This window comes from Sinocyclocheilus rhinocerous, unplaced genomic scaffold, assembly GCF_001515625.1.
Source record: "Sinocyclocheilus rhinocerous isolate Xijiao unplaced genomic scaffold, SAMN03320098_v1.1 scaffold1774, whole genome shotgun sequence".
NCBI lineage: Eukaryota > Metazoa > Chordata > Actinopteri > Cypriniformes > Cyprinidae > Sinocyclocheilus > Sinocyclocheilus rhinocerous.
This window is the reverse complement of record NW_015638963.1, coordinates 266887-294671: the sequence shown is the minus strand read 5'-3', so window position 1 is coordinate 294671 and position 27785 is coordinate 266887. Positions and strand designations below refer to the sequence as shown.

At 38.9% G+C, this 27785-nt stretch overlaps 1 protein-coding gene across 1 annotated transcript; it reads left to right on the top strand.

The window, feature by feature from the left end:
• The first annotated feature begins 4330 nt into the window (after window positions 1-4330).
• Window positions 4331-27449, top strand: LOC107750405 (tyrosine-protein kinase fynb). Its single transcript, XM_016565766.1, has 10 exons — window positions 4331-4455; window positions 6528-6626; window positions 8082-8185; window positions 8532-8681; window positions 11790-11954; window positions 18146-18325; window positions 18859-18935; window positions 20546-20699; window positions 22001-22132; window positions 26136-27449. Exons 1-10 carry the CDS (start codon window positions 4331-4333, stop codon window positions 26342-26344), a joined length of 1395 nt encoding a protein of 464 aa, XP_016421252.1. The 3' UTR covers window positions 26345-27449.
• Window positions 27450-27785: the final 336 nt, after the last annotated feature.

Genomic DNA, 27785 nt, shown 5'->3' with positions numbered 1-27785 from the left:
ATCGTGATGTAGGTATGTGGGGGCGTGTTAGAACGAGCCGTTTTAGGTAGGCGTGGTTGAATCTTAACTTTTATAAAGAATATCTCTTTGGATTTGAGACTTTAGTCTTTGCAACTTTACAGATCTTCTTTATGCACCAAGAGCTTGTAACACTCCAAAGAGAAAGGAAAAATTTAAATCGCATCATATTACCCCTTTAAGCACGTTTAATGTTGCTAACGGTAGGCCACCTGCTGCCATCAGAGCAAGTGCAATAGCTGCATTCACGCACTCCTCGGATGCTCTTATTTCGTGAGTTGTGCTTTTAAGTCGGAATGTGTATACAACATGGACACTAATGTTACAACAAAGATGTTTTGGAGCTTTCCGACTTGCATTAATGTGAATTTTCTCAGTTGGGAAATAATTTTTTCAGATTATTCTGACACCTGAATGGTGTCACATGAACGCAGTATAATTTAACTAGCGATCATGTGCGGTGATGATGCTTAATACGTTCGTTTCGGAGCACCATAGGGCAAGTATTTCAATCAAGTGGCACTGAAATCTGCGTTCTGATTCGGTCCGGTACATACCGGTCATAAATGGCACCGGGTTTCATACCCAACCCTACTCATAAAGACTCTTGATTTAAGTAGCTTTATCAGCATAGTATAAGGATTTGCATTGCAAAAGCAGTTTAAAGTTGGGTTAACCCATGCAGTGTTCTTTGTTAAACAATGAACTTTTCACAGATAGATTTCCTGCAACATATGCTCATTGAAAACTACATTTTTGCAAAACTCTACATACAATTCACTACAGTTTCCAGCTGAAATGAACACTACTCACAGTAAAACACCAGCTACTTTTATTCCTTTTCACACAACTTATGATTACAGGGAAATTTATTGTGTTCCTTGCACTATACTGTTATGACCTCAAAACACTTCTATCATTCTGATGTTTGCATCACATACCAACTCTATATTAATGGTTTTTCTGACGTAGTAAACCTGCTCAGTAGCTCACCTGATGATCATTACAAATCATGATAAAAGAGCACAAAGACTTGTTAAAGCAAGGTAAAATGGCATTGTTGCTTCAGCAAATGTATTTTTATCTCATGATTACTTTTGTTAACAATATTGATTAGGTTTAGAGTGGGGTTTAGCATAGGTTGTATGTTAATTTCAAATGTGATAGAGCATAAGCCTTTTAGCTCCACTCACCAAACTTTTAATTTCTGAACTGCCAGATTCACTTTCATTTGTTTTGGATGTAACTGAACACGCTTTTAGCCCCACTCATTGGACATTTCACTTTAAAATGTTCGTAAAACGTGCAAGAAGCAATGTAATATCATTTTGCAAGAATGTCGCCAGTGTCACGTTTTTCCAGTGAGCCTGGGTTGATTTCCTGGGATAAACATTCTGTACCTTCAGTAAATCTAGTGGAGAGCTTTGGGTTCATGTGAGCAGTTGTTGTGTTGTTTATGGGCATTCTGGAACTGTAAATGAGAGGATGTGGGCTTAACCACAGATCTATAATAGAGAACTGGATTGCTCATAACGTCCTAAAAGTGAAGCCGTCGCACCGCCATATTGGTATTCCCTAGAATTCCCATACATTCTGTTGAATTAACAGGAAAACGTACGATTTTAATGTGAAAACATCACCTAACGAATCAGCGTTTTTATATCTGAAGTATCCCTGTTCTTTCTTACAATTCTTCTCCCCAGAGTTATGTCTTCCGCCCTTTTGGAGAGTATCCAAGAGCGTAATCGACGTAATCAGCGTTGTTTACGTTCGGGGGGGAAAGCGTGCGTATGTGTTGTGATACTCTAAAATGGCGGAAGACATAACTCGGGGGAGAAGAATTGTTGAATAAATTGTTATTTTTGTTTTCTTTGCGCTCAAAAAGTATTCTCGTAGCTTCGCAAAACTGAAGTTGAGCCACTGATGTCACATGGACTGTTTTACCAATGTCCTTACTACGTTTCTGGACCTTGGAACGTTTCGGTTGTGTTGCTGTCTATGCAGGGTCTGAGAGCTCTTGCATTTCACCAAAAATATCTTAATTCGTGTTCCGAAGATGAATGAAGGTCTTACGGGTTTGGAACGACATGAGGGTGAGTAATTAATGACAGAATTTTCATTTTTGGGTGAACTATCCCTTTAAAGACATTAAGCTTTATTTTATGCATGGTAAGCTTTGAATATAGTAAGAGGCTAATAAGAGGATAATATTTATAATAAGTTTCTGATAATAATACCAGAAATATATTCATGTTTAATATTTCCTGCATAATTACATACAGTACATAAAAATATATTGTGTTGGATCATTTACAGTAACTGTGTTGACAAGTGCGCAGCAGACACACCCACCTTAATGATTTCAATATATCGCTTATCCTGCCCGAAAAGACCATAAACATTGGAGAAAATATCTGAAGTAACAATTAATTCACGCACACATATCCTAAAAACTAATCCTGTGTGACTGATGCGCTTCAAATCGAGTTAGTCAATGATGCTCTCTGCTGGTAGGGAATAGTAAGATGGCGGCTCGAACATTTCCGGTGGCTTCACCGGCTGACGGCAATGAGCAATCCAGTCATTAAATAGATCAGTGGGCTGAACCCAAGTTAACACCAATGCCAGCCTGCAGATGGTTCTGCTTAAGGGCAAGAAAGGCATGAATTATTCATGGCAGCGGTAGACGAATATTAAAGATATGGAAAGAGAGCTTTGTGGATTAGCAGAATAGCGAGAGGACAGGAGACATGCTGGGGCAGGGGCCCATCTCACTGAGAAACTGAGAGAAATGGAAAGGGAAAAGAGAGAAAACCAGGCCAGGGGGATCCAAAGTGACCCAGTGAGTTTTTCTCATGCTATCTTTCATTGTGTGTGTTTGTGAGATACAGGTGAAGATGAGCAGCTCCTGTCGTAACTAAGAACACTGAGATCCTTGTGTTCTCACTTTTGGGTCAACTATTGAAATTTGGGAGTGTTGCCAGAGCAATGAAGAACATCAATTAAATTTAAAATCTGAAATAATTTCTTCGCTGATCTAAATCCGATACAGAACTGATTCAAACTTGTCCACGTTTGCTTTGCTGGTTAGAGAAGGTGTGATGTCTTATTTGATGATGCCTTAAATGATTGTCAGGGGTCTGGGTCTGGTGTTCTCCCTCTTACCACCAGAGGTCGCCACTTATGTAGCATCCTATGACCCCTTTAAAAAAAAAAAAAAAAACTTTTTACTTATTTTTTAGAACTTTTTAGATATTTTGAATCGTCAGACTGCTAAGTGTTGGATGTGAGCCCGTTGAGGTTGTTTGTTTTACATTCCTGTCGTACTGAATATGTGCTTAATGACAGATTTTATGTTGGGGTTCTATCTAATGAGGGCTTTGGTTTGCTTGTGTCCCATTACTCTGGGTCTAGTATGTCATGACCAAATTTCTCAAATCTCGTGGGAGTCATTTGAGGCACACATTTACGGGCAAAGTGAAATCAAAATGACAATAGTTAAGATGACTTTGCAGTACCACAATGGACAAATGTTCCCCATCCCGATCCCACACAGCTTTGTTTATAACATCCTGATGGGAGAGGTGTCACTTTTAGATCATTGCTTTAAAGGGTTAGTTCACCCAAAAATGAAAATTCTGTCATTAATTACTCACCCTCATGTCGTTTCAAACCCGTAAGACCTTCGTTCATCTTCGGAACACAAGTTAAGATATTTTTGATGGAATCTGAGAGCTGTCTGACCCTGCATAGACAGCAACGCAACTGAAATGTTCCCAAGTCCAGAAACGTAGCAAGGAGATCTGTAAAATAATCCATGCGACATCAGTGGTTCATCCGCAATTATACGAAGCTACGAGAATACATTTTGTGCGCAAAAGAAAACGTCTCCTTGCTACGTTTCTGCACTTGGGAACATTTCAGTTGCGTTGCTGTCTATGCAGGGTCAGACAGCTCTCAGATTCCATCAAAAATATCTTTATTTGTGTTCCGAAGATGAACGAAGGTCTTGCAGGTTTGAAACGACATGAGGATGAGTAATTAATGACAGAATTTTCAGTTTTGGGTTGAACTAACCTTTTAAGATACTTTTAGACCAGAGTCCAGACATCATCCTATTTTGTGTATCGGTGTGTAGGTCTGTACTGTGGGGGATTGGTGGTCTTGAATCAGTTGAATCAGTCTTGTGGCTCCTGCAGGCCCTAATTGCAGGTCTTGAATGTCATTTGATCTGTCTGAAAGCCTCCGCAGACCAAAATGTTTTTTGTCCCTATCCAGGATAAAAGTATGCTTTAACTGATTCTTAATTCTCATGGTGCTGATGTCTCTCTCTCTCTCAGGCGTGACACTGTTTGTTGCTCTCTATGATTATGAGGCCCGGACAGAAGATGATCTCAGTTTCAGGAAGGGAGAGAAGTTTCAAATCATCAACAGCACGTAAGTCTAAGACCTGAAACATAAGCTATGTTCGAAATGGAATACTAGCTCACTACTTACTTAATCTTGTCCCTTTAAGGCAAGTCAGTTCACTCAACAACCATGTTCCTAACACCCCCAGGCAGCTATTTTCAGCCATGCAAGAACAGTTTCTATGTACTTGAATGGAGAAAAACAGAAATCTGAGTAACTATTTGAATAAATAGCATGAGAAGATCATATAATAACTTATGAATGAAATAGTGTGAATTCAAATAAATTAGACACCAATTTGGCAAAATGTAAAATAGTTATGAATTGCCATGAGAGAGTGTTGTTTAAATAAAAATATTTTTTTAGGCTGGTCCATCCAACACACATGCAATTTCTAGAATAAACAAACTAACTGTAAGGTGGGACTTTTATTCCTACAGCCAGCATATTGAGTGCTATAATTTCTTCCATTAATACATATGAGTGGATCGTCTCGAATGGTGTCCAGTTTTCATGTTGGAAATAAATATTGTTAGATTAATTGGTGTCCAATCAAGTAATGAGTTGAGACCGAGATGTTAAAGGACACATATTATGTATTGTTAGATTGCATAGAAATATATCATGGTTTAAATTTATATTAAAAGACATAGTTGAACTTAAAAGTGATTTTTGACCCACCTAAAATAGGATTTAAGTACATCTTTATATGCATTTTTTTTAATTATTCCTATTTTCTTTTAAATATGGTTAAAGTGTACTGTTGAGTGTCCTGACAAACATTGATGATAAACTAAAATTCTGTGTCATTTCTACTTAAACTTGTATCTCATGTATAGAAATATTTTTTTAAGTTGCAATTTAGTACATTTTAAATATATTAACTTAAAATGTAACATCAAATTGCAATTAAAATTAATTAAATTGTAGTACAATGTAACACTACAATTAAAATTATAAGTAGGTCTTTTACATGCGCTTTAATATGTTAGTCAACACATCAAATAAGTATACTTCTTCAATGCATGATAAATTATTATTTAAACAATTATTTAAAATGTACTCTAAAGTAAAACTTTTAATGTGACATTATTACCAAGTACACTTACGTGGCCTTTTGTTGCATTGTATTATCTGCATTTTATTTGAATAGAAACTTAAGATTTGAAATCCACATTTAATACAATTAAGCACACTTTTTCACAAGGGTTGCATTTTTGTTTAAAGGCGATTCATACGGATTCATACCTGATTAAAACTACACGTAAAGCAGTTAAATGTGGTTCATAAATGTGTTTTAATCCTACCTCCTTAATTTCAAATTCTGAATCCTATACAGACTGTGCTGCAAGGTAGTAAGCAACTAAGAAAGTAGTAAGCCGGTATTCCATTTTGTACATTGGCAGAGTGTTTAACATTAGATCGCCCTCTACTGGTGCTAATATAACCTGCACTGCTCCCGACACCATGTCTTCTCAAGCTATGCCATTATTATAATAACTGTGTGTGTGTGTGTGTGTGTCTGGGGCAGTGGACACAATGATTGGGAGAGATGAGAGAGGCTTTTCTTGGAAATTATATTTTGTGTGAATAGGCCAGGCTATTAGAGAGGAACAGATTGGTTAGTGGAGAGGGGTATTACATGAAGGGCATGTTAAAGAGAGAATAGGGCATTATTTAATAAAAGTGACATACACAGAAGATGATAGGAAGTGATCTCTCCCTTCCTTGTGGTGTTTCTGTTTATTGGTCCATCTAAACAAAGGAACGAAAGAAACTAGTGACACCTGCATCTGACCTTTCAGTCTTTCACACAATTCCTTGTTTCTGTGTGTGTGAAGAGGTAAAACTGTGTATAGGGTGTGTTGAGTTTTACATTGTAGTGAGAACATACTGAAGATGGATGGACAAACGTATGAATGGTTGCTGCTGGATGGATGAATGAACGGAAAGTTGAATGAAGTGAGGTATTGGATGAACATACGGATGGACAGATGCATGGACAAGTCTACTAAGTCTGCTAAAAAAAATTCTCAAGTTCTGCTATGACAAGAAGAAAACGTGTGTGTTTTTTCTCTGTCTTTGTCTGTTTGTGTCAGTGAGGGTGATTGGTGGGACGCCCGATCTCTCACTACAGGAGGAACCGGCTACATTCCCAGCAATTATGTCGCCCCCGTGGACTCAATCCAGGCTGAGGAGTAAGTATTGGATGATTTTTATGTGTGTGTGTGTGTGTGTGCGTGTTAATCTGAAATAACTGCCTGTGTTAAGGGTGGGGGTAAAGTGATGTAATTGTAATCACTCCTACTTTAACCCATAGATTTCTCAGCAGGATGCATGACAAACCACAGCCCACTCTGAATCCAGATACAGTCGCAGTATAGGGTGGTTCTTGACTGTTATTGCTAAGCAACATTTGTGTTGTGGTCCCACTTTATATTAAGTGGCCCTAATACCTGTGTACTTGCATATTACAGCTCTAGATACTATGTACCAATGTGTACTTACACTGTGGTTACATACTACGTACACATCTAGTTACTATGTAAGTACACAGGTATTAGGGCCACTTAATATAAAGTGGGACCGTGTTGTTGTTTGGGACAAGTTACAAAGGCACTTCCCAAAAAGCATAACCATATCTGAAGCCTGAATGTGCGAAAATTAGAAACTGCAGGAAAATGTAATGAAAAAAAAAGTTTTATTGTCTATTGTCAGTAGTATAGAGATGTTTAACACCGAAATCTCACACAGAAATCACTTTCAAATCAAGCAGCTTTCGGTCAGGTGGCAAATTCACATGACCAATGAAAATGAGTGAAATCTGCACTGGAAACTTTTTGGCCCTCATTCAGTACTACCAAGCAAACTGATTCTTATTAGAATGATTGGATTTTTGATGATTGATTGAATGATTGGATTGGATGCCCAAATAGAAACCAAATGAAATTGCAAAAATATGTTTTAGTCACTCCCCCTCTTTTGTTGTCCTAACAGACATGTAGTCCCACCCAGTGGAAGAGAACACCATTGGTTGGGTTAAATGTTGACATGTCAGACTGAAAACTATTCTTCAGGAAATGTTTTAACACACACACACACAAGCATGAAAAAATATGCTCACACAGCTTAAGTTAGTTAAATTTCAATCTTTCAGACACAAATTTAAAACAGAGCAGGAACATTTCTGCTCTGAACGAAACGTTTAATTATGGTGTTTCTCCTGTGATTTTCCTAAGTTACACTATGTATTAATGATATCAGATTTTTTCCGTTTCATTTTCGAAAGCCAGATTAGTGTCAGCTGCTGGCTTAGTCTAACATGTGTAACTTTAACCAGAAGGAGATGTTTGAGTGATGCAAGTTTGCAGATGTTTTCGGCATTTTTCTGATGTTATTTGTAAGGCCCCTCAAATTGCATGTTTACATATACAGCTGTAAAAAACGTTTCCCAGCCATCCCTTCTTTGTGATCAAGTTTACATATGTTTCTAGATATCGTTGTAATGTTATGACTAACATTAATATGGTACATTTGATGATGCATTCAATCTTTCATATAAACAGACTGATCCAAGCAGGCCTGGTTTAATTAACAGTATCAAGAAAATGCAGACTTGATAAAGGCCTTCTTCCTCTTTCTCTGTCTCTCAGCTGGTATTTTGGAAAGTTGGGCCGTAAGGATGCAGAAAGGCAGCTTCTTTCCACAGGGAACCCGCGTGGCACCTACCTGATCCGTGAGAGTGAAACCACTAAAGGTAATAAACAGCACTTATGGTACTACATCATTAACTGGGTTATACAAAAGATCACTGCACTACACAACAGCATACTATCTACTGTGATTCATGAAGAGTTTAATAATTCTGATTCCAGTTACGATTCTAAGGACAGTTCACTCAGAAATGAAAATCTGTCATCATTTAGCCACCCTTATGTCTTAATGTTGATTTATTTATTTTTTGTCCATACAGTGAAGGTCAGTGGGGTCCCGTGTTGATTTGGACTTTCACTGTATGGCCATAAACAGTTTAAACTACTTAAACTACACTGCACAGTATTAGTGCACTACAACAGCCCTTCTGTTTTGTGTCTGTGTGGCAGGTGCCTTTTCTTTGTCTATCCGTGACTGGGACGATGTGAAGGGGGACCACGTGAAACATTATAAAATCCGTAAACTGGACAGTGGAGGATATTACATCACCACTAGAGCTCAGTTTGAGACCCTTCAGCAGCTGGTCCAGCATTACACGGGTAACACGCATAGACACGCTTCTCATTCCACAGACCCAGTGCACAGAACTCTCATATCTCATAGCTGCAGATCTGACATGCAAAGTTATTCAAAGTAATTATAGTTTTAACTTAGCTGTCTGTTAGAGAGGCATGGTTATATCCCATAATGCCATTCACAGTGCTTTTGCAGCTCTCTACAGGAGGCGGCACTGCTCCAGTCAGTCAGAAAACCTCATCTGAACAGCTCTCTCTCTCTCTATCTCTCTCTCTCTCTCTCTCTCTCTCTGTCTCTCTCAGTAGGATGTAATTTGTCTATGCTCCAGTTAACATATTGACTGTTAATGCATCTAGAATGAGTCATATGGATTTTAGATAGCGTGTGCAGTTTGCTTCTTCCATGACCTCCCATACTGAGCCTAGAGAACAAGCATACACACATATACTCATAATAATACATCATCAGGATGAACTTAACTGTGCGTCAGCGTCAATGTCTGTGTTGATGCTACTCTAAATTGGCCATGTTTGCTTTAGCTTAACACTTTCTCATTATTGACTGCCTTCACTTTCAGCAGCAGAGCTTTGTGTTTGTCTTTGTAATGCGCCCCGTTACGGCAGTGGTCCAAACCTTAAAGCAATTCCACTGCCTACCCCTGTCCCTCTGGTCTCCTTTCACATTGTATTATTTGGCGCATCTGTATCATAAATGTGAAAAGTAGCATCAGCTGTTTGCAACTGTAGCTAGGGTGAAAATCAATTCAAGAAATGCATCAGGACTCTTTCTCAAATGATTCTGTATTAATCCACAAAACTATATGATCAGAATGTAAAATGATTAATAATACTGTTTTATTTTTTGAAAAGTCATATGCAGGACAAAATATCACATATACAGATATGTGCCATGCAGTGTTGCAAACAGCTTAGAGGCAGGCAGTGATCATCTGCAGTGGCATATATAGCTTAAAAATGTGCACTTACAAATTCTATTTGCAACAAATTTTAAGGTCGCTTTGATGCGGCTTTTAATTTATACAAAAGCCTCAGAGCCGCCTCTGAGATCATTATAGGACTGTGCATGCTTATTCTGTTTTTTTATTGGAAACCTGTTATAGTGCAACTTTTCAAGTCAAGTCAAGTCACCTTTATTTATATAGCGCTTTTAACAATACAGATTGTGTCAAAGCAACTGAACAGCATTAATTAGGAAAATAGTGTGTCAATAATGCAAAAATGACAATAGTAAACACTAATTTTTCAGTTAAAGGCAGTTCATCATTTCACAGGAGAACCACCAAAGTATCACATGAAACCAAACAGGAGTGAATTACTCACTTAAACTAAAGAAACTGGAATCCATAATCCAATTGAATCAATTGAGCAGTTTAGTCCAAGTCTTCTGAAATGACACAGTTGCGTTATATGGCTGCGTTTACATTGCAATTCTGGATATTGACCAGCTTACATCTCCTTTTAAAATTAATCCATATCCGATATCTGCATTTACACTATACACTTGGCGAAACGACCCAGGGTAGATGTACTAACAGTTGCCAGGTCTGCGAAACTAAACCAGCTCAACTGCTATTTAAAAATGATAGAGCCAAAATGGAGTACAAAAAAATAAAAACAAAATAAAATAAAATTGCCAATTGCATCTTTATGAGGTTTTCCCCTCTGGCAAGGGTCCCCCTACGTCGACATAGCAAGGGGAGAGATCGCGTTAACCCATGGACTAAAAAACAACCCACGGTAGCGGTCAAAAATGAGCCCAATTCTGCAGGAAACCACGAACTTGGTAACACTGCATCCACCTGAGTCACTTTTTCTATGACGTATGCATTGACAGGGGAATATCCGATCTGTCCGCTTATATGGCAGACACAAATGCACATATCTGATTCATATCAAATTTATTTCCACTTATGAATGAGGCCTGAAACTGATCTGAGAATATCGGAATCCATGTGCTTTTTTTACACTTACATCTTTGTGGGTCATATCCGATCTATGCCACATGGGAAAAAATCGTCAGAATTGGATCACTTGAACTATGTAATGTAAATGCAGCATATGATGAAATGTAAATGTAAATAAACATTGATCATCGCACATACATGGAGCACATCAAATATGGCAAACAAGCTCAAATGTGCTTTCTTGACATGCAAGAACCAGTGAGGGTTGTTCTTACATGTCAGGTAAATAATGCTTGAACTTATACTGCATTCTACATGAGACATATCCCAGAAATCATTTTAAAATGGACTTTAAATCAGGGGTGCTCAATCCTGTTCCCGGAGATCTACCTTCCTGCAAAGTTCAGGCCCAACCCTGATCCAACACAACACACCAACTAATAATGATCTTCAGAAGCACTTGATAATTACAGACAGGTGTGTTTGATCAGGGTTGGAACTGAACTCTGCATGCAGGTCGATAACCAGGAACAGGATTGAGCACCCTTGCTTTAAATCAAAGTGCTTACCAAAAAAAGAGGAGTCCGTACTAAAAACTCAAGTGTGAAAAACCCTCAGTCTAGAGATCCAATGAATCTGATATCATCATCACATTTTTATTCCCATGTGTGAGAGGGCTCATGATGTTGATGAGGCCGGATTCATGCTCTGGTTCCTCAAGCTCAGAGCAGATGGCACTCAATGACTGATTCCTGAAATGATGCATCTATTGGTGCCAAGTGTTCTGTTATCTTAGCTTTACAGTCCGGAGTAAACATTGCTGTAGTGTTGTTGGAAAATGCCTCACATTAACCCTTTGTTAAATGTCAAAACATGGCAATAGGCATCTCCTACATTGTGGCCAATCAATAAGGGGCAAACAGTCCAGACTGAATGTTTGATTGGTAACCATCACTGTTTTTCAATCAGTTACGAGGTTCTAGTTGTTGTTGTTTCTGTTCAAGGTGCCCATAAGTCTTTGTCACAAAGTAAAAGATTCCATTTTGTGTTTCACAAACAAGTGCAGATTCCACTGAAAAAAAATTGCATCATGGCTCACCATTTGCAGGTGAAACTCTGTACTGCTTCCTTCAGTGCTTCTGATGCTTGTCTTTTCTCTCTCTCTGACTTTGTGTGTATCTGTATGTGTCTGTGTGCACACGCTCAGAGCGGGCAGCGGGGCTTTGCTGTCGTTTGGTCGTCCCTTGCCACAAAGGGATGCCAAGGCTCACTGACCTGTCTGTCAAAACCAAAGATGTGTGGGAGATTCCACGGGAGTCACTCCAACTCATAAAGCGATTGGGCAACGGCCAGTTCGGGGAGGTTTGGATGGGTATGGCCCGTCCCACAGTGCTTAGCAACAGCCAACCAGGAGTACGTTTCCCAAAAGCATCGTTAGCCAACTATGGTCGCAAGCAGTGTTGGGGGTAACGCATTACAAGTAACGCGAGTTACGTAATCAGATTACGTTTTTCAAGTATCTAGTAAAGTAACGCATTACTTTTTAATTTACAAGAGAATATCTGAGTTACTTTTTCAAATAAGTAACGCATTACTTTTTTTTTTCCAATTTATTGATTGACAGCTCTCCTGTCCCCATGCTGAGAGAAATTAGATGTTGTTACGGTAGTTCTAAAATAAATATGAATATCCATTAATTCATCTCACTTAAATTACGTTAAAAAAATATTACGTAAATTTACTTTCCCTTCAGCCTGAGGCTTATTCATTTCGCTTTTGGTGTGAAAAGGCTTTTATATTTGCCAAAAATAGAACTTTTTTATTTTAAAAACAAACAAGCGAGCCCTGTCCAGATTTAAAAAGTAACGCAAAAGTAACGTAACTCATTACTTTCCATAAAAAGTAACTAAGTAACGTAATTAGTTACTTTTTTAATGGAGTAACGCAATATTGTAATGCATTACTTTTAAAAGTAACTTTCCCCAACACTGGTCGCAAGTACCAATACAGTTCAATGGAAATGACGGAACCTGCAACCACGGTTGCTTTTGGGAAGCGCACCCCAGCGAGAGAGATGGAGTGAGGTCAAAGTGAGAGGAGGAGTTACTACAAACGTCTGGATATTTAAGCTTATTTATTTAAACAAATCTTCCAGGTTCAATATGTTAAGCTCTAACGAAAGCATTTGTGGCATGATGATTGCCAAGTCGACCCTCTGACAACTTTAAAAAAAAACACTCTTACAGTGGATGTAAACTGGGCCAATGTGTACATCCATTTCTGGAATATTCAGACATCATGAAGTGACCGACCCTCTTAGGACAACAGGACCACCCTCCTTCTCTCTCATTGCATGTTCCCCCGTCGTCCTGCTAGTTAACCCCTCTACTCCTCCCCCTTTATAGAGAGTGCAGATGGTTTGTGCTTTCAATTAACGGGTGTGTGCATGGTATACATCCCTGATACGGTGGGACTTAGCCATGATTCCTGGGAAATCGCCCGCGAGTCTCTGACGCTGGACAGGAAGCTGGGGGCCGGGTGTTTTGCTGATGTTTGGTGTGGTAAGACAGTTGCCTCCTCTCCCACATTCTCTGACCTCCACACAAACTCTGAAGATTTCAGAGAAGCATTTTCATCTAATCCTGTTTGATACAATATTGGTTGCTCGCCTCATTCTTATGACAATGTTCTGACATCCCTCAACTACCTCAATCGCACCTTTATTAAAGGAGCAGTTCAACCAAAAATGCTTTTGATGTTTATGTATTTATTCATTCATTCATTCATTCATCTATTTAATAATTATTTATTTATGTATTTATTTATTTTTTTAGAATCATAGTTTTTTTTTTTACATACAGTCTATTAATGGTGACCATGGCTTTCAAATTCCTAGCTGTGAGAAAATCGGATGTTGTCAGTATATTAGATCCAGGAATTAGTTCAAAGTAATAGCAGCCTAATAAACCTGCTGCTGTGTGTGTTAATCAAACAACAAAAGAAAGAGAAAAAACATCTCGGATTACAAATGTAACCATGGTTCCCTGAGAGGGAACGAGACACTACATCCTCTAATAGACACTATAGGGAATGCCATCAACATGACCGGTGTTTGAAGCACGTGTGAAAACTCCATTGCAGCTCCATGCAGCCCGTGATGTCATTTGCGGCACACCCGGAAGTATAAGAGGGCACCTGTAATGCAAGTCATCAACTTCTTTGTCTGAAGGAGACATGAAACAGGCAGGCCCTAGGCATGGCAAGGGAACACAGTGTCTCGTTCCCTCTTGGGGAACTAGGGCTGTCAAAAAAAAATTCGAATTTCGAATATTCGTCGAATTTAAAACAAAAATCCACATTTGAATGCAAAATGTTGCATTCAAATTTTAGGTGTGCGTCAGGCAGCTTTATCAGTGGCGCACGAGATGCAATGACGATGTAAGTGTTGTTGCATTATAATGTTTTGTTAGCCTATCCAGTTGAACCGACTGGATGCGGCTCTGCTGCGTTGTTCATTAAAAATATTGCGGAAAAAGAGAACATCAATAATCAACCGATATGGCTAGCAACTATACTCTCATTCCGGCGTAATAATCAAGAAACTTTGCTGCCGTACCATGGGTGCAGCAGGCGCAATAATATTACGCAGCGCCTGAAAATAGGCTTATTGGAAGTTACCTAGCTGGGGGACTATTTTCAGGTACTGCGTAATATCATTGCGCCTGCTACACCTATGGTACGGCAGCAAAGTTCCTTGATTATTACGCCGGAATGAGAGTATAGTTTCTAGCCATATCGGCCTAGTAAATCGCAACTTTTCATTTTCCGTCGGCCTTAGTACATGATGTAACTACAGAAGAGTCAAGTTTTAAATAGGAAAAATATAGAAACTCTTTGGTCTTTTTTGAGCGAGATGCTAACGGTCTAATCAGATTCAATGATCTATGCTAAACTACAGTTAAAAGTGCTACCGCCAGACCCGGAGATCAGCTGAATGGATTCGAAAACGGTAAAACTGTTTAACTCTAGGGGAGTTGGAAAATGAGCTTATTTTCAAAAATAGTGGAGTGTTCCTTTAAGCAGGGACATCCCATTCAACCAAGTTCCTAAAGACAGTGGGCCATCTACTTAAAACCCTAATGCAAGGGAGACAGCCCAAAGCATATGGGATTCCGGGGAACTGCCTGCTTGACATTATCCTGAAATCAGGGGAGGCAACTTAACGTATCAAAAAGGAACCTCAGGGGGACCGCCTACTTAAAACCCTAGAAAGCGGGGAGGCAGCCCAGCCCTGCTACCAGAAATATTAGGTAGGGAAAGAGCTCACAACTCTGGGGGGAGATCTAGAAGGGAAACTATCCTCAGACAATTACCATCTCTGAAGAGGCTGCTATAGGTGGACCACCTAATTTACTATCTGATACAGGGGAGGCAGCCCGACCTAGGAGACTATACGAGAGCTCAATCCAAGGAACCAAAAAGGGGGACCACCCACTTAAAGCCCCTAGTAAGGGGGGACAGCCCAGCCCATACAAGCAGACCGAACAGAGGGAACAAGGAACCCTACTTCAATATCCACATACAGTACATAGTGAGGGACATCTCGCTCCTCCTGGGCCAAAGAGCAGCTATAGTCAATGGCGGCCACGGGAACGGATCCACGGAGTGCAGGAGCTCAACTCTCTTCCTTCGAGAGAGAGTAAACCACCACATCACAAAACACATGTTTAACTCCCTCGAGAGATAAGCGTGCTTAGTTCAAGCATCATTATAATCCCCTCGAGAGCCGGACGTGCTTGTGCAAACGCTGACTACTATCCCTCGGGAGAGAACAGAAAAGAAAAGATGCTAGATTCCCTCGAGAATCAAGCCAGAGCAAAATCCACTGTCGCGAATGCATCGCTATGAGTCTGTTCAATTCCCACAAGAGGCGAATGCGCTTCTTACCAGGTTTCTTACCTTCCCTCTAAGTAGTCCTGCGAATGCATACAATGAGCACATCCCACTTCCTCGTGAGTCAAACGAGTGCATTCAACTCCCTCGAGAGCTGAATGAGCGTGCTTCCCGCCCATACACACGACATATGAGTTGCGTGAATCCGCAGGTATTAAGAAAAGCCTCTCAAAGAGCGTATTCAGTTTTCTCAAACACCAAACGTGCACGCTCCTCACTCATGCACAAAATATATCATTCATGCATGTCCTCAGGTCCTCAAACGGAGGCACGCACTACCTGAAACGTTTTGCTGAGTGTTTCCTACACGTACACAAACAAATGGCTCCTGAAGACAAAAGAAGCTGATGAGGTGCATTACAGGCGCCCTCTTATACTTATACTTCCGCTAATGACCTCATGGACTGCATGGTCCAATGCATTTGGAGTGTTTTCACACGTGCTTCAGACACCGGTCATGCTGATGGCATTCCCCATAATGTCCACTAGAGGACGCAGTGTGAGTTCCCATGAAGGGGAACCACTCACTGCTCTCAACCAAATACTTTTTCTAGCTTTAAGAAAAATCAATGTATATTTCATTGTCATTTTTGTATTTTACATTTGATTACTTTATTCAATTTCAGTACATTTCTCACCTGAATAGCCTAATGCTAGATAGACTTACCGGAAACATTTAAAGCACTATGTACTTAATTTTGTATATTTGTTCTGATGTATTTATTTGTTCTATTGCTTGTAATTTTTTTTTTTTTTGTTCTGACTTTTTTGTCTTCAATAAGTTTTTACTTATATTAGTTGTAGTGCCTACTAGTTCTTACTACACAATAACTTGCAAAATAGTCTTGAAAACAACATAAAAAAACATAAGGTTGTAAGTCTCTAAAAAAAAAATGTCACATCACCCGCCAAAATGGGGGAAAAAATAAAAGTGTTGCGTTTATAATTTTGTTCAGTGTATGTTGAATAATGACTTGGTCTGTTCAAACTAAAAGTTAGAAGACTTGAAGTCATTTTGATTACTTTTACGGTTCTTTTTGATGTTTTTTTTTTATTTTTATCCTGTCTGAAATTTGATAGTCATGGTTACTATGAACTGCTGTAAAAGAGCAGTTTGAAGATTCTTCAAAAATTATCTTATTTCATACAGGTAACGAGGGTGAGCAAACAATGCATGTTTTCATTTTCGGGTGAACTATTTCTTTAACATGTATTAATTAATTAGTCCAGAGGGATCTTGCATCAAGTATTTTAGTCTTACCCCTTCATTATGGACTGCAAACCATTTCTTTTTACCCATACCACACACAAGGATTAGATGAATATCTGAAAAATAATAAAAATAATTTTAATAAATGTATTGTTAAATAATAATAATAATGAAAAAACTATTAAATTAGATTTTTCACAGGAACAAACTTTACTTGACAGACAAGCTAGAGATCATTTGTGCACGCACATTTTACACATTCTGATTTGTTTTGATAATTATTGTAAGAGCTTCAGTGATTCTTCTACATGTCTCTATCATGTCAGTGAATGGAGGTAAGAATATGAACAGTAAGTATCAAGTGGAGTCATGGGTGTTTTTGTTTACTATTCAACACATCTTTTAATCACAAGCAATCTTATTCAAGATAAGTGTGCTTGTGTACTCATCTCTCACTTTTCCCCATACTTCCCTGTAGATGAGCATCCCAAAATATTTCCTGAATCTGCCTATTATAATTATTGCCTTTAGGACACTGCTGGTATTAATGAACAGAGGCACACAGATCAGTGTGTGTGTGTGTAGATTTTAAAAACCAGGTACCACATCTGATGTAACCATTTGAGTACCACCTTGACATCGCCTGTAAGTAAACATGAGATGATGTTTGTAACATTTTCTTCTGTAATCTGAAGAGATTCAGTATGTAAAGCACTTGTAAAACTCATCTCCATCTGCCATTGGTCAGATTGTCCAGCCCAAAACTCTTGTCATTGGTTGAGCCAGTTGTCTCTATTAATCTGGGATAGGAGAAGATATTTTTAATACCCGATAAATGACAAACTTCAAATGATCAGAATATCCACCATCGCAGTGTCATTTAAAGGCAAGCAGATTCCAGTGCTGTGGATTTAACAAAGTAGTTTTTTTCTGTCTGTTGAAATTCCTTACTATGTGCTGAAGAAAAACAGCTACAAATCACAAGTACAATGTAGTTTAAAAAATAAAAATATATAAACCTTTGTTGCAAAGTAAAAATATCTAAACATACTAAAAATATATTTTAGATTGCATAAGAAGCCATGCAGTCAAGCACACATTCAACAAATTGCTTTCAGCACAACTTTGTGTTGATCCGCATAGTTTTTAATTTAATAGTACTAAAACAATCCAGGAAGTGAATACAAATAAGCAGTGCTATAAATGGGTGCAATTCATTCATAGTGAATTCCCCATGAGTGTACTTGTGTGATAATGGCTGCTTGCAAATTAATTTTGCATGAACATGGGGGTGGAACTTTTTTGGGGGGTGCATGAAAGTCATTTTGTGGCATGCTGTTCGGCTAGGAGCTTTGTGCAGTTGCAGTTGCATTGACTCTCTGTCGTGTGGTTTCTGTCAGGCACGTGGAATGGCAACACCAAAGTGGCTGTGAAGACCCTCAAGCCGGGAACCATGTCTCCAGAGTCCTTCCTGGAGGAAGCGCAGATCATGAAGAAATTACGACATGATAAACTAGTGCAGCTCTATGCTGTCGTTTCTGAGGAGCCCATCTATATCGTCACTGAGTATATGGGGAAAGGTCAGCAGTCGTTCTCATAGTAAAAGTGAAGAGAATGAGTTAACTAGAGGACAGACATTGAATGTATCTATTTTAGCAACACTGATGGGTTTTGTAGGCCTGACTGAAGAAGAAAAAAATCCAATTAAAGATAAATCAGGATTGAAGGCTGATGTTCTAACCTTAGAAATTGTCACTTGAGGACTCAAAACGCTTTATTGGACAGGAAGATAAAGAAATTATAGTGGGCTAAATTTAATTTGAAGAGCTGTAATGGAGGAAGCAGACATTTAACTTAATACTGCAAGAAAACCTAATAGACAGTGGAGGGGAAAATTCCTGAACTCTACACATATGTTATTCAGCATCAAAACATAATTTAGTCATGATCATAATCCACCCTCTCTTAGACGTAACCCAAAGTAGTAGTCCCCAAAAACTAAAACGAAAGTCCATTTAATATTTACATTTAAGTTCAAACAGGCTGTTTTGTGTTGCAGCATGTGTCTTGTTTCGATGAAGCTAACATGTGTACTGTATGTTATATGTTTTAGGAAGCCTTCTAGATTTCCTGAAGGACGGGGAGGGACGGGCACTCAAGCTGCCCAACCTCGTCGACATGGCGGCCCAGGTACAGAAACATCACTTAAACCTGTTCTACAATGCTCCCAGAAAATATTTAGACACTAAAGCCACACTTAAAAATCCATGTCTGTAATTGCATTAGATGTGATAAAAGCAAAGCACCATTTATTTCAAAGAAAGATATGAATCAATTCAGAAAGAGACATTTTCTTACTCATCACTGTGCTTTAAATGAAGCAAAAATAGCTACACTACTTAAAATAGTTTTTGGGGCCACTGTAGATCAATGATGTAACAAATACAGCAGGATGAAAATAACCCTGCTTTAGTTCACTCAGTCTGAAAAGAATCCGTTCAGGCCCCTGTTGTGTGCATGAAGTTATATTACTTTACTGTATCAAGCTGTATCAGCACTGTAACAACCAGAAGGCAATATTTCTTTGTTTGGCCTAAAGTAACCTCAGCACTATTCCTTAAAGGGGTCATATGACATTGCTAAAAAAGAACATTATTTTGTGTATTTGGTGTAATGAAATGTGTTTATGCGGTTTAAGGTTCAAAAAACACATTATTTTACACATACTGTACATTATTGTTTCTCCTCTATGCCCCGCCTTTCTGAAACGTGTCGATTTTTACAAAGTTCATCGGTCTGAAAAGCGAGGTGTGCTGTGATTGGCCAGCTATCCAGTGCGTTGTGATTGGCCGAATACCTCAAGCGCGTGACGGAAATGTTACGCCCCTTAACATACTGTGATGATGCCCTGTCCGGCCGGAGCGACGAGACAAAACCAATAAAACCCATTATAAATGAGGCATTTGTTGCATCCAGTGGGGACATAATTACTGATTATAAATGACTTATACTGTCTTTTTACGCGTTGCGTTGCATCGCGCCGCGTAAACATAAAACCATGTCTGCATTTGTGATCGGAGAAATGACAAACAACAAGTGCTACTCTACACTGCTCAAAACTCGCGTTTGAATCGTCAGTGGCAAATCCTTTAAATATGAAAACATACTTACAGGCTGTGAGTCAGCATTATTTGTCAGCATCATAGACTGTATAGGGTCAGCATGCGCGCTGAAGGGGAAACGGTAACTGAATTCACCAGAACGCATTGTAGGCTGCTCTCCCAGGAAACAGTCCTCATCCTTTGTAAAATGCGCTGCACACATCTGAATATTTGGGCTGAACTGTTCTGGAACAGTGTTGTAAATACAACTTAACCACTGATTTCTAGTTGTGTCCTCTTTTGGAAGACCAAACAAAGTAGTTTCGCTTTCACAACGAAACACACGGCGTCTCCACGACATGGCGGCGGCAACAATACTACAGCGAGAATCAAAGTTACGCCTTCTTTCTTTGCGTAAACATTTGGGCGGCGTTATGCAAATCTTCCCACATCGTGACGTAGACATGTGGGGGCGTGTTTAAACGAGCCGTTTTAGGAGGGCGTGGACGAGTCTTAACTTTTATAAAGAATATCTCTTTGGGTTTGAGACTTTAGTCTTTGCAACTTTAGGGATCTTATGTATTCGCGAACAGCTTGTAACACTCCAAAGAGAAAGGAAAACTTGAAATCGCATAATATGACCCCTTTAAGGTTTTGACTTTGCTCAGCACATTTCAGTGTAAGTGTTTGTGTGTGCAGGTGGCTGCAGGCATGGCCTACATCGAGCGGATGAACTACATTCACAGAGATTTGCGCTCTGCTAACATTCTGGTTGGTGATAACCTGGTGTGTAAGATCGCTGACTTTGGCCTGGCCAGACTCATTGAAGACAATGAGTACACTGCCCGACAAGGTAAGAAACATTTGCTACCAAGCACATTTATTCTTCCACAGACCGTCTGGACACAAACATATACGTATTGTTTGGGATGCTGGTCCCCCAGCATGGCATGCTAAAGAAATAGTTGACTCTTTAGTTATGTTGTTCTAAAAGTCAATCATTTTTCAGTGGAACACAAAAGTAGAATTTGTCTGAAGAGGTTATTTACAGTATTCTAAATAGTGATGCACAGAAATGAATTTTGACCAAAACTCAGAAACGCCATTTACCCGAAAACCTTATTTTTTTAATAATCAGTTATTAAACCTGTTTAATAACACTCAATTAAAAAACTGCTGCTACATATGCAGCATTAAATTAATGAAATGAAATACAAAAGATTAGGATGAGTGTTAGATGGCTGCCCAGTAGTGAATGTTAATGACTGAAAAAGGTTTCAAATCCTGAAGCATACTTTTATTTAAGAAAACAAGGAAATAGTGCTGTGTTCTAGTCCATGTATATATGCTCCACATTTTATTTTGTGATTTGAATAACTTTCCTCCCACATTTTTGGTCTCTAGCAGATAAAGAGACTTTTCTTATTGGCTGACTGCTTATCCTGTGTCTGTGGTGCAGAGAGAGATACAGTAGCAGCCAAAGAGGTTGCAGCAGGCAGAGGGAGCTGCTCGGAAAAAGTTAGCTCAAACTGTCTTGAATATGAAATTCTGCCTCCAAACTGCCTGTATTGTTTGTGCCAGAATCCGCCACTTCTGAAAGCAAATAATTTCCCAGTTGATTTACAGGTTCATTCATTTTATACAGCAGAGGAGTTACATCTCACATGGAAAGATAGCATTTTGAGAGACAGCGAGGGATTTGATTTTACAGATTGAGATTTGATTGGATCATGAAAAGTGAACTTTGATATTATTGGTCAACACACCGCACTGGTTACATCAGCAGAAAAGTAAAGTCATTTCAGAAGAGCAGCAAATGATTATGTCTAGGTGAAAGATTGTGTATACAGGTTGTTTTAGAATAATATGTGTGTGTGTCAAGATATGAATTAAGAAAATAAATATCATGTAAAGTCAGAGCAGTGGCTTGTGGGAGGAGCTCTCACATATAGCTCAGCTGCGCCTCGGGCCTGCTCCTGTCTTGTCTCGGATTATTTCCTGTCTCTCATCCTACTGTCCTGTCCATTAAAGGTGAAAGAAGTGTGAAAAGTATATTTTGATTTCATGATTTCAGAGTTTTTCATTGTTGGTAGCTGACTTTAATACAAGACAGTCCAGTGCATTTTTATTTTAATACATCTCTTTCTTTCTCAGGGGCAAAATTCCCTATTAAGTGGACGGCTCCTGAAGCAGCTCTGTATGGGAAGTTCACCATTAAATCCGATGTTTGGTCTTTTGGAATCCTGCTTACGGAGCTGGTCACTAAAGGCAGAGTTCCATATCCAGGTAAATCTTAAAAAGGCTGCTTCGGGTGATCACTAGATGTATTGGAAAATTACTATTGTGATTAAAAAATACAAAATAATAATAATAAACTAAAAAAGCCAACACTATGTTGCCTGTCTTTTTATAGAAAGTTTGTGATATTTAATCATTTTACATCATATTTCATCTTAAAACCAAAAGGCTTGTCTAAACATTTAAAGTTGAAAGTTTTTGCTGTCACATAACCCAATTTGTGAGCTGCATGTCTAGTCTCGGATTTTATTTTTCCATTTGATTTCAAACTGACTCTGCTTTTTCCACACCTTCAAGTTTTTTTTTTTTTTAAATAGTCATGCTGGCATGTTTTGGAAATACAGTGTGTTGGTAATTAGATCAAGTAACCGGAGCAAGTATTCATCAATATCAGTATAAATCTGTGTAAAATCTCAAATGAAGTCTGATACATGGTGAATTACTATAGATCTGCACAATTCTAGAAAAACACTTCCAAATGCCATTGTATTGCATCATCCACAGAGGTTTGCAGGCGTTTCTCTCTCAGTGTTGTTGAAATGTGGTCATGTCCCTCATGATGATGATTCATTCTCTGGCTTCATGAGTGCAGTTCTGTTCCAAGATCCCTAGTATTTAGAAGCAGGTCTTATTGTCCTGCCACCCAAAGCTTCAAAAACGGTGATCGGATATCGCCTGGTTTGATTGACAGATTAATAGTCTGTTTTTATCTCCCCAATCATCATTGCAAAATGTACTTTGCAACATGAGTTCAAGGATCTGTTTATTAGTGCTTCTGGTTCAAAAGTGACTACATTTATCTATGAAAATACATCTTTCCGAAAACAGCTTTGTAACGAAAAACTTGTGCTGTGCAAATTAGAGATGATGTAGGCCAATTGGAAGACAACTATTCAGACATCAGCGCATACAGATAAAACTCTGTTTATTTGAGCATCCCAACTAGCTCACCATAGCAACGCTGGCTAGCTCAGCATAACAACAGTACGAGTTTGGGCAGAACTAACTAATGAGGCAGTGTTTGAGAAAAGAGTTTAATTTATTGCATTTAAAATGTTATCAGTTCTATTTGGTGCATGGAAATTACACACAGCTTTAAATGGTTAAATGGTCTTAAGAGGGTCAGATGTCCATATGTGTGTCTTCAGTTTCAGTGGTGGACGAAGTAAAAGTGCAGACGCTCTAGTAAAATATTACTCCAAATAAAAGTACCCCTTTTAAAATTTTCTCGAGTAAAATCGGGTCCTATTATGCTTTTTCACTTTTTTAATTTTAGTCAGTGTGTAGTGTGTATGTTTGGGCATAAAAAAGATCTAGAAAGTTACAAATCTCAAAGTCCAAGGGAGATATTTCGTTTTTAAAAAATCCCTTTTCAATAACTACAACGAACGGCTCGTTTGGACTACAGCGTTGTTTTCCGGGCTTTGTGATATCACAAAGCGGCCCATTAGAATATCATTAAAAATAATTCCCGCCTACAGAAGAGCAAGGGGCGTGGCAGTACTGAAACACCGTCTAAGCTGTTCGCCAATCACAACACACTGGGACAGCGAACCAAACACAACACATTTTGTTTTTCGGAAGGCGGACCTTCATCAAAGCCGGAACTAATCGAGCCGTTTGTGGCAGGCTGGGGAGAAAGGTATTTTAATAATATAAAAAATTATGTGAAAAATAATGCATTTTTCGAACCACCAAGCATGAGAGCATGTTCTAGTACACCCCCAAAACAAAATCAAGACTTTGTAAAAGAGCATAATAGGACCCCTTTAAAAGTAAAAAGCACTGATCGATGAGCCATGTGTATTGTTTATTCTAGCCTGCACAAGTCAGTAAGCACGATTAGTGAAGACTTTTAATATGTATTGATCTGCAAATAAGGCCACGTTTTATTTTATTACCAAAAATTTATCAAAACATTAAACTTCAGTATACTAAAATATCAATTTAAGTTCTGAAAATTCAAGTGTAGAAATAAGTTAAAATGACCAAATATACCATAGAGTATTTTTTAAATGAAGAAAAACAAAATGTGTGTAAAAAGGGTGACCGCATACAATATACAGTCACTTGAGGAAAAGTGTGTTCATATTTTTAAAAGAACACTTTGCAGACATACTAGTTTTGTATCATTTAAAACTGCTACGGCATCAGCGAAGATGCATGTGCATTAATTTGCATTATTTTAACTTTATTTACAGTTTTTACCTAAAGTAGCCTTCCCCGAACAGAAGGTGACACACAAATGTAGATATTTCATACAATGGGCTTAAACAGCTTGCCCTTTTACAGAAGATGTAGGTCACAATAACTAACAGTCATGGCCTAAATATGATTTTCATTTACTATCAGTACTAAAATTCTGCATTAGTACCTCCGAGGATCTCCCGTTTCCTAGTTCATTTTGAGTTAGACATGAAGACTCACTCTGACTGGATCATTGACTCAGTCGGATCAGTCCACTTTAGTGACTAGTGTGGGTTAGTTCACCCAAAAATAAAAATTAGGCTGTGTTTTACTCACCCCCGATGCATCCTAGGTGTATATGACTTTCTTCTTTCAGACGAATCCAGTCGGAGTTATATAAAAAATTGTCTTTGATCTTTCAAGCTCTATCGTTGCACTCAGCAGGTGTTGCATTCCTTCTGTCCAAAAGACGTGAAATAAAAAGCACCCTTCCATAAAAAAAAGTGTCTCACACGGCTCCGGGGGGTGAACAAAGGCCTCCTGTAGTGAATCTATGCGTTTTTGTAAGAATTACGTATGAGGTCAGCTTTGCGCATGCGCCTGTCATGCTCCCGGAACTGCTTCTGTGTACAACTGTTGGCGCAAGCTAGATTCAAGTGATTATTACGTTTTGAATATGGATATTTTTCTTACAAAAACGCATCGATTCGCTACAGGAGGCCTTTGTTCACCCCCCGGAGCCGTGTGAGACACTTTTTTTTGTTGAAGGGTGCTTTTTATTTCACGTTTACGTTTTTACGCTTTTTAACTAACCCTTTAATATTATTATTATTCAGTGCGACTTGCAAACCGAATCAGCTCGTTCACAAATCAGACACTGCTATCGCATCTCGGAGCGGATGTTGATTTCTTTGGTTCAAAATAATGAGGAACAACAAGTTTTTATGAAATGCAGATAAGCAACTAATTAATAGTGAGAATTGGTCCCTAAACTAAAGTGTTACCAATAATTTTCTTTATCAATTTTTGTCTTGTTTTCCAGAAATTACACACTTTAGCATTTTGTTTACATGTGAGTGAGAAACCTTGGGGTTTCCAAAAGAAGAAAGATAACTTAAAACAGTCCATTGTTCATGATATTCATTTAGCTAAAGTTAAAGGTGCAATAGGTGATTGTCTTCAGAAACATTTTTTGTTATGCTGGTTGAAAGTCTCTTCACATCCCGATAGCAATCATTAAGTTAAGTGGTCTAAATGTATTCTGTATATATCTGTATGTATACATTCTGTGGAAGGCGTAGGACCAAGAAATGTTCGTCCAATCAAAACGCTCGGTCCGAGCGTTTTAATTGGCTTTCCTACCTGCCTGTCAACGTATGTATTAGCATACCTCTGCGCACCCTGTTCGTGCAGACAGGATACGTCATCAGCGCATTCACGCACGCTGTTCAGACAGAGCGAGGATGGCAGACAAACATCAGGAGGGGGGGGTGCGGGGGGGTAGGGTTGCAAGAAATGGAATTGGGAACCGCTGATGTAGCCTATTGTAGTAATGTTGTCTCTGGTATTCTGGTCTGTGAGCGTATATGCGTTCAGGGGGCGTGGCTTTGGACGGTCGCTTTCAGTGCCATCAGGCTAAAGTTAGCATTTTCCAAGATCTCCTACTGTACCTTTAAAGTTAGGCAAGTGAGTTTGATCAAGTTTGGACAGTGGACCTTGAGGGCCAGAATTGAGAACCTGCTTTAAGAAACTGCTTTATAGCTTTAATCTCTAATAAGATTACCTCTCATGTCATTTTGGCTAGGGATGAATAACAGAGAGGTACTGGAACAAGTGGAGCGTGGCTACCGGATGCCGAGTCCCCAGGACTGCCCGAGCTCTTTTCACGAGCTGATGGTTCAGTGCTGGAAGAAGGACGCAGAAGAGCGGCCCACTTTCGAGTACCTGCAGGCCTTCCTTGAGGATTACTTCACCGCAACCGAACCTCAATATCAGCCCGGAGACAACCTCTAAACCCAGCCTCCTGGGCTCACCCTGACCTCATCCTCCCTGGGCCGTCCCAAGTGGCCTCGACTCCATCCTGACTGGAGGCATGTACAGCTTCATGAGTTCACCTAAGCTCCTGTTACTCCCCTGCGGCTCCACGCCCTATTTGCCCGAAGACTGAACCGTTTGCACAGACTTTCACTTGAGAGGTGTACACATGAGCGAGCTGGGGAGGCAAACAGGGGGAATTGTGGGTAAAGCTGGAAGGGGGAAGACGTGGAAAGGCTTTTGTTCAGAGTTGTGGCCATAACATTATAATGATAAGAAATGATGCCTGTATTCAGTGTAAATACGAGATGCTTGTTTGTTTGATTTTTTTTTTTTTCATTCATGTTTTTTGTTTTGTTAAAGCCCCGCTCATCTTTTTGTGCTGCTTCGCAAAGTAGCAATTTTGGTCGCGTCGAGGAACCCGTTCTTCATGAAGGATAAAGCAGACATCTATGAAGGGTTTAGGTGTGTGTCAGTGCATAAAACTCTTGTAATATTTAAGTTTTGAGAATGTTTGTGGTTTATTCATTCTCTCCTCTTCTGATGAGATCATGTTCCAGATGGAGGAATAAAGATTCAGTCTTTATTATTCTAGTGGTTTTTAAATATCTCGACCTTCAAGAGAAATTGATTTGTCATATTTTCTTGAACTTATTTATTTTTTATTTTACAGTGCAGAAGATACTAAATTGAGTTGACATTTTGTTAATCTCTGAGAATTGTGCCCTCTCCGAATTATTAGATGTCAACCTAATGTAACAAAAAATTATTTTACACATAATGTACATTTTTGTATTTCTAGCCAAATGTTAAAGACTGCCATATGTCAGTATATCTCCACAAACAAAATGCATTGTGTTTAGTTTTCCAGCGACCAGCTCTCTCTCTCTCTCTCTCTCTCTCTCTCTCTCTCTCGCTCTTCTGCTCATCAGAACCTCTTTAAAACCCCTCACCAACATTTCATTTGGTTTAACAGTATCGTAAGTGTCAGTAATCACCTCAAAATAGCCATTCCCATTTTTTTAACATGCCATTTTGTTAACATTTCCAATTTGGAAATAAAAATACAATATTTTACACTCTTTACAAGCTTTACTCCTCTTTCTTATTCCTAATGAAATCCCTCTTTAAAAGTTATGGTGGTTTTTACACTGCACATGTAAGCAGTGCGTATTTATTTCTCCATCCATTTTAACAGGTTTCAGCATTCACAATATGCCCCTAAGCAAGTAAAGTTTCTGTGTTGAGCTTATTTTTGCCATTGGTAGTGTACTGAACGAATAAATAATATTTATCAAGGCTTTTGCAATACAGCTGTTATAAAAAAATCTATATAAAATAGTGCCCAAAGGTAAGAAAAGAGACAAACGTAGTATTAACATTAGCATAGATGCCACTCTACGCTGGTTATGAAATACAC

Coding starts and splice junctions, on each gene's coding strand:
- LOC107750405 (XM_016565766.1), top strand. CDS start 4,331: ATGGTGCTGATGTCTCTCTCTCTCTCAGGCGTGACACTGTTTGTTGCT. Junction 11,955..18,145: donor GTTCGGGGAGGTTTGGATGG/GTATGGCCCGTC, acceptor GGTTTCTGTCAG/GCACGTGGAATGGCAACACC. Junction 22,133..26,135: donor AGGCAGAGTTCCATATCCAG/GTAAATCTTAAA, acceptor CATTTTGGCTAG/GGATGAATAACAGAGAGGTA.